The sequence below is a fragment of the Cricetulus griseus genome, assembly GCF_003668045.3.
Source record: "Cricetulus griseus strain 17A/GY chromosome 1 unlocalized genomic scaffold, alternate assembly CriGri-PICRH-1.0 chr1_0, whole genome shotgun sequence".
Lineage (NCBI taxonomy): Eukaryota > Metazoa > Chordata > Mammalia > Rodentia > Cricetidae > Cricetulus > Cricetulus griseus.
This window is the reverse complement of record NW_023276806.1, coordinates 226,692,983-226,700,540: the sequence shown is the minus strand read 5'-3', so window position 1 is coordinate 226,700,540 and position 7,558 is coordinate 226,692,983. Positions and strand designations below refer to the sequence as shown.

The 7,558-nt window shown below is 42.5% G+C and overlaps 1 protein-coding gene and 1 pseudogene across 1 annotated transcript; both read left to right on the top strand.

Annotated features, from left to right (window-relative positions):
• Nucleotides 1–860: 860 nt before the first annotated feature.
• On the top strand, nt 861–2,924 carry LOC113832611 (annotated as a pseudogene).
• A 3,208-nt stretch (nt 2,925–6,132) lies between these two features.
• Tas2r41 (taste 2 receptor member 41) lies at nt 6,133–7,059 on the top strand. The gene has a single exon (XM_027389717.2). It carries the CDS (start codon nt 6,133–6,135, stop codon nt 7,057–7,059), a length of 927 nt encoding a protein of 308 aa, XP_027245518.1.
• Nucleotides 7,060–7,558: the final 499 nt, after the last annotated feature.

The window sequence follows — 7,558 nt, the reverse complement described above, 5'->3', positions numbered from 1 at the left end:
TGTGGTCCCTCTGCCTCAAGGCCAGGACCACGACATCTCCTGGAGCTGGAGCCACCATTGTCCTCCCTATAACTAGAGGGCAACGTCCCATCTAGCCCTAGTCAGTGATTTCATACTGACATGCACTTTAAAACTTTTGCTTTTGTTTTTGACACGGGGTCTCCTGTAGCTCAAGCTGACTTTGACCTCACTATGTAGCTGTGGGTGATTGGGGACCCCTGCTCCTCATGCCTCTACCTCCCAAGTGAGATTACAGGAATTAGCCACTATGTCTAGCTTGGCTTTTCAATTCTCATTTTTGTTTTGTGGCTCCTTAGAAACCCAAGTTTGTAGAATCCGGGAAAGGTAATTGCTTCTTTGAGTATGCAGAAATCACACCCAAGATTATATGAACATAAAAGGAAACCAAGGAAACTAAGAGAACGCAATACATTTCCAGTAACCATCCCAAAAGAATGCATATGATATGGTGCTGGAGTAAAGCCAGACATATAGACAACGAGACACAGCAGAGAGCTCAGATACAAGTTCTTACATGAATGGTCAACTGAGTTTTGAGTAGACTGCCGGGAATACACAGTGGGGCAAAGATGGCTTCCTCAATGAATGCTGGGGAAGGGGTAGTGGGGGAACTGGGAGAAGAATGAAGAATGAAGCCAGACACAACACCAAAAATGACTTCAAATAGGTTAACCACTTATGTTTAACTCTTACATCATAAAGCTATAATAAGTGAAGACATTTGAAAACTCCCTGACATTGATTGATATGGGTGCTGAGCTTTAGGATACCACACAGAAAGCAGGCACAGACAGGCCATCAAAATAGAGAACGAGGGTTAGATCAGACCTAAAAAGCCTATGGACAGCAAGGGAAATAGTCAGCTGAGTGGAAAAGATAATGCTTTTCAGGTGTACAAGCATCAACGCAAGGTTACACGGGACACGGAAAGTCAAAGAAATACAGAACAGAAGGAACACAATAATTTCCCCGTAACTAGCCCAAAAGAATGCAAACAACACAACACTTGAATAAAACCAGAGCCATGAGACACAGCAGAGAGCTCAGATGCCAGCTTACACACACACAGACAACTTTGACTCAGGTGCAGTGTGGAAAGAATGGTTTCTTCACTGAGAAAGAAGAAAATTGCAACCTGATTTAAATGTGAGCAAAGGACCTGAGGAGATAGATGATCGTCTTTAAAAGCGGCACGCAAACAGACAAGAAATGGCGAGAAAATGTGCTCAGAGTCATCAGCTTTAGAGAAATGCAAATCCAAACCACGAAGAGGCATTACCTCACACCTGTTAGTGGTTACCAGAAAGAGATAAATGTTGGGAGGAGGCAGAGAAAACAAGTCGCTGGATTTGCTGGGTGGAATGTGAATTGGCACAACCAGTTTGGTAAATAATATGGATGTTTAGAAAAAAAGAAAGACACAGAAAGAAACAAAGAAAGAAAGAAAAAGGAAGGAAGGAAGGAAGGAAGGAAGGAAGGAAGGAAGGAAGGAAGGAAGGAAAGAAGGAAAGAAGGAAAGAAGGAAAGAAGGAAAGAAGGAAGGAAGAACAGACTATTTTATTATTTAACAGTCTGTGCCTGGGTTTACGTTATGTCTTAGCCCATTTTCTGTCACTTTAACAAAAGCCTTTATGCTGGGTGATTTCTAAAGAGAGTGGTTATTCTGAATCAAGGTTTAGAAGCTCAGGGTACAGCACTGCTCTTTGCTTAACTTCTGGTAAAGGAAGGTAAGCAGAGGAGAATCCCACATCCAGAGACTAGGGAGGCACCACCATCACTTCTCAGATTCTCGGGATAAGTAATCCTGTCCTACAAGAGTGAGAACACAAATGAGAAAAAGACTTAATCTCTCTTAATGAACCACCCACCTCTGAAAATTTGAAACACCTTTTAACTGGCCATATTGGAACCAAGGTTCATCGTGAGGTTTGGTGTGGTCCAAACATATCTAAACCAGAGTAGTGAATATCCATGCCAAGACATGGAGATGAATAAGAAAGTACTAGTAAATAAATGGGTAAAGAAAACATGATATATGACCGATATAGAATATTATTCAGCCTTAAAATGAAATGCTGGGCAGTATCGTAGTCAGTGGCCCCCAGGCAGAGCAAGACAGTAGGCACAAGGGCTGCTTGCTCCAGGAGGTCTGCTGTAGCTAACTGACCCTGGCAGCTTCCTGCTCGGGTTCCAGAGAGTGATATCTTCAAGTCAGAGGTGGAGAAGATGGCTGGCTCAAGTCCTTATCGGTGAGAAAGGCTGATCCAAGAAAAGATCAGCTCTAACCTCCTAGCCAAAAAAGGAGGCAAGCAGTCTGAACAAGTTACAGTTTCACAACGTTAAGCCAGAATGCCCGGACAGGGAACAAAATTTGTCAAGAAGTGATACCACAGATCCAAGAAGATAGCTGTACTTTTGTACCTTGGTGGGGACATGGAACATGTGGTATGGCGAGCAGGATCATACCGTCCACCTCCGGAGGTATGAAGGAGGCTATCCAGCCCTCAAGGAGGTCATGAATAAACTCAAAGAATACCAGGCATTTGTAAATTTCTGTAAGGCCAGAAGTGACATGTTTCTCTCCAGGATTCTGGAATCAGTAGCTGTTGGGGTTCAGTTTCTGGAATGAGCTGATTCAGAGGCCAATACATACGAATTCTGTTCCAACCAACTCTGACCTGGAGCAGTGACTGAACAGGGCAATTACTGCTTATAAAGATCTTCAGACGAGAGAAGACATATGAAATGCATCATGGCACAAGCGTGGCTGGGAGGAACCGGTATACACATTCCCACTCGCACAGGAAATGGAGTCCAGAATCATGACCCCTGCTCAAGACCTTGCCTCTCTAGTAAAGCGTCCATGCGCCTGCACAGGTTCCCATGACAAATATATGTCATGAATTCATTTCAACCAGTCACTGAGTGAAGAAAGAAACCGAGGTGAGAATGGCTGTCTGTAGCATGTAAGATCTCTTCACTTTTCTACATATCATGAAGGGCTAAGTGGAGCAGCACCTTGGAACATCTCCACTTAGCAAACGCTACTTAGCCTCCAGACTTTCAGGAAAACATGGCAATCTGAAGCCAGGCGTGGTATTTTGCACTCAGCGAGCTGAGGCAGGAGAATTGCAGTGAGTCCTAGGACAATCTGGAGGATTCTACGTGGAGAATTTCAGACAAGTTTGGACCCCTGGTTTCCATAGTTAGACCCCATCTCAAAACCCAAAATTAAAATTCGAACCACCTCTGAGTAAAACTTCCAGCTATGAAAAAAAAAATCAGCTATTTCTTTCTATTAAAAAGAAATCTTTTTGTGGTAGACTTTGGGGAGCCCCTTTTGAGGGCCTTACCCTGCCTGGGGAGTGGAGGGGGGATGGGGGCAGGTGAGATGTGAGGGGGGGAGGGGAGGGAGAGGGAGAAGGGACTGACATCTGAAGCAAGCTTGTTCCTAATTTGAACTAATAAAATAAAAAAGCTTGTTTCTAATTTAAATTTAAAAAAGGAAAAAAATCTAAGTAAAGAAAAAAGACTATTTTCATATTAAATTAGTTTGGTGCACTTACTTAAAAAGTAATTGACTCTAGACTCTAAATTCTCTACCACTGATTTATATTTTTTATCTCTATGGTAAGCCACACAGTCTTCATTGGTCTATCTATGTAGACATTTTTGAATTGGAAAGTGTGTGTTCTACCCTACAACTTTATTCTTTTCAAAATTATTTTTGCTGTTTGTATGAATTCTGGGATAGCATCTTAATTTTTCCAACAAGGCCATATGGGATTTCAATAAGAGTAGCACCGCATACCTTAATTCCTTACTTTTAGGAAACATAAAGTCATTATTATTTTTATTAAAGTCTATTCTTTTAAAATTAAAAAAAGAAATCTGTTTTACGTTTACAGATTTCTACAAATTTCCTTCCATCAGGAAGAAATACAAACAACGTCATGTTCCCTTAGCAGTTTTTCTGAATCTCAAACTAGGAACAAATTCTAAGTGTACCAAATGGCTGACAATGTAGGATTTTGTGACTTCTGGTCAGTTCCCAGGCTGAGCATCGTATCGCCCTGAGCTGGAGGAGATGGTCACAGTGCACTGGACCAGAAATGTAGTCTCCACCAGGTACTGTGCCCTAAGGGGTTGGTATGAACCAATGCACCACATGCGATTTTGGAACAAACGCCTCAGATAGCATTAATTTGATTTGTAATATTTTTCTGTAAAACCAGTAGCTCTTAGAAAAGAGATTTATCTTTCAAGCCACTATCTGTGACCTCTGATCTCTGGCTTTATTTTGGTAAGTTCACAGCAGACACTTCTAAGATCTTTTATGAAAGGCAGTGCAGCCTGGGCCTAAATCTTCATATTCTGTTTGTCTCTGTTTTTTTTTTTTTTTTTTAAATATAGAGTGCCAATTTTGTGGCCATAATCACATGGAAATCCCATTGAACTGAAGAATTACATCTGCTGTATAAAAAAAGTATGACTGAATCTCCAATCAGATGTCTAATTTTTACATGTGAATTGTTTTCTTCAAGAACATATATAGGTAAATAAAATTCTCTTAATAAAAAAAGAAATACTGTTACTTGAAACAACACAAATGAACATTATGCTCTAGAAGACATTAAACTAAGCAAAGAACTCTAGACATAGAAAGACAGACACTGGAAGACTTCACATGTGGAAGCTAAAATAGCCAAGTTTGCAGAAGTCAAGTACAGTGATGTCGTCAGGGGTCTAGGATAAGGGAATGAACAGCAAGATGCTGGTCATGAAGTACAAAATTCCAGCCGTACTAAACGGTCCTGGAGGCTGAATGTTCATCCATGTGACACAGCTGGTCATACCAAAGTACATACTTGTGATTTGCTGAAAGACTCATAAAAGTAATTGAAAAATAGAACTCTCTGAGATGATAGGTATGTTAAAGTAGTTTCATTTTTCATTGTAGTCTGGTAGAGAATCTCTCTAATGAAAGCAGTTTCACTTTTCAATGTGGTCTGGTAGTGAGTCTCTCTAATGTTGGTGCTAGCAGAAAGGCTCATTTGTGCCTTCTGAGCTGTGGTATCTCATTGTGGTAGACAAATCTAAGGTGGCCTTCATGAACACCAACTCTGACTTTTGGAGCTTTATGGATTCCTCACTTTCCCAGTTGATAAGAGTCCTGTCTTGATTCTGGGCAAAGGAGGCCAGCAAGCTATATATCCTGTAACAGAGCTGTGTGTTTCTAGTCAATAATACAGGCAAATGAGATAGGTTGAAATTCTAGAATTGTGTTGTTCATGTCTTGCTCATATACCGCACCCTGCTGGTCTAATGAAGTCAGTGGCCATATTTAAATATCTCACTTGGCCAAGATTGAGGACAGTCTCTGTCTCAATCTTTGTAGGACCTAAGTGCATTCTAACCAATATCCAGAAGGAAACAAATGCACTCGGCCCTACAACCACAAGGAAATATATTCTCTCACTGGAAAAGAGAGCAGTTTAGATAGTTAAAAATTCCTTAAACCATAGGTGCCATTGGGGATTTAAGTAGATTTGGGTAGAAAGGTAGACTTAGGTATTGACTTTGATGAGTGAGGGTAGATGTATGCCAGGGAAACTCAGCTCAGACTGACTTCTTTACTGTTGCAATTTTTCCTAGATATTTCCATGTACTAGGTATCCATGCATCTATTTATGTCTGTCTGTCTGTCTGTCTGTCTGTCTGTCTGTCTGTCTGTCTACACCTAATAGGAAGATGAGTGGGCATATAGTCAATTGATGGGATAAGAAGGATGGAACTTACTTACCAAGACTAAAACCCCTCTCCACTGGTGCTATTCTAAGCATGGTAGCATTTAGGCAAAATCAGAGAAGGCAAATCATGAGCAGCTGGTGCTCCATGGTACCCAAGCCCAGGGGATATTTGCATCATATCTGAGTCAAGAGCACACCTTTTATCTATTGCCTGAACATCTTTCCCAGTGAAGTTCTTGTTCAGATGCAGAACCCAACCATTCATCTCACTTCTCCAGAAGGCAGTGTGAAGGACTGTAGGTAGGGGCAGGGAGGAGGCCAGGAACCAAGGCAATTGGTGGTGACTGGAGGAGGAGCTGAAATGCTACCGGCACTGACAGTTTTCTTCATGTTGATCTTTGTCCTGCTTTGTTTCCTGGGGATCCTGGCCAATGGCTTCATTTTGCTGGTGCTGAGCATGGAATGGCTACGGCGAGGTAGGCTGCTCCCCTTGGACATGATCCTCTTTAGCTTGGGCGCCTCCCGACTCTGCCAGCAGTGTGTTGGGCTGGTGAACAGTTTCTACTACTTCCTCTACCTGGTTGAGTACTCCAGGGGTTTTGCCCGGCAGATCATTGGTCTGCACTGGGACTTCTTGAACTCAGCCACTTTCTGGTTTGGCACCTGGCTCAGTGTCCTCTTCTGCACCAAGATTGCTAACTTTTCCCATCCTGTCTTCCTATGGTTGAAGTGGAGGCTCCCGGCATTGGTGCCCCGGCTCCTGCTGGGCTCTGTCTTGGTGTCCTTCATCGTAACTCTGCTCTTCTTTTGGGGCAACTACACTGTATATCAGGCATTCTTAAGAAGAAAAATTTCTGGGAACACAACCTTTAAGGAGTGGAATAGAAGGCTGGAAATAGACTATTTTATGCCTCTGAAACTCGTCACCATGTCAATTCCTTGCTCTCTCTTTCTGATCTCAATTTTGCTATTGATTAATTCTCTCAGGAGACATACCCAGAGAATGCAGAGCAATGCTCACAGCTTGCAGGATCCCAGTGCCCAGGCCCACAGCAGAGCTCTGAAGTCACTCATCTCCTTCCTGATTCTTTATGCATTGTCATTTGTGTCCATGGTCATTGATGCCACAGTCATCATCTCCTCAGATAACATATGGTATTGGCCCTGGCAAATTATACTTTATTTGTGTATGACAGTTCACCCATTTATCCTCATCACCAATAACCTCAGGTTTCGAGGCACATTCAGGCAGCTACTCCTGTTGTTCAGGGGTTTCTGGGTGGCCTAGAAGACATGTTCTCTTTATCTAGACCCTTTGAAGACACACAGGTAGGGGTAACCTCCTCTGGAAGCCAAGTTCTCTCACATGGAAATATTTTCATAGGCAGACATGGGGGTCACACTGTGGGCTTCCCTACTTGAGAAAAAGGAGAAGAAAATACAGGACTCCTTACCTTGGGATATTATGAAAATAGAAACTCTGAATCTTGAAGAGCCAGTATTGACTGAAAGTGCAAAATACAATATCTTCTGCTGTTTACATGTCTGTTATCCCTTTATTACTGATCAGTTCTTGAGGTAAAAGTCTTGATCAACTGGATCACCTCATTCCGGCTAACTACTGGGGAGTTAAAGATGTTTGTGTCTCAGCTGAACTGAGATGCGTGAGTGCCTCGGAAGCATCAGTGGTTTTGAAGACAGTAGCAGCTGGTGTGGGAACCGCAAAGGACAGGTGACAGTGGCTGCAGTGGGCTGGGCTAGGAGTCCTGAGCACTCTTCACCATATG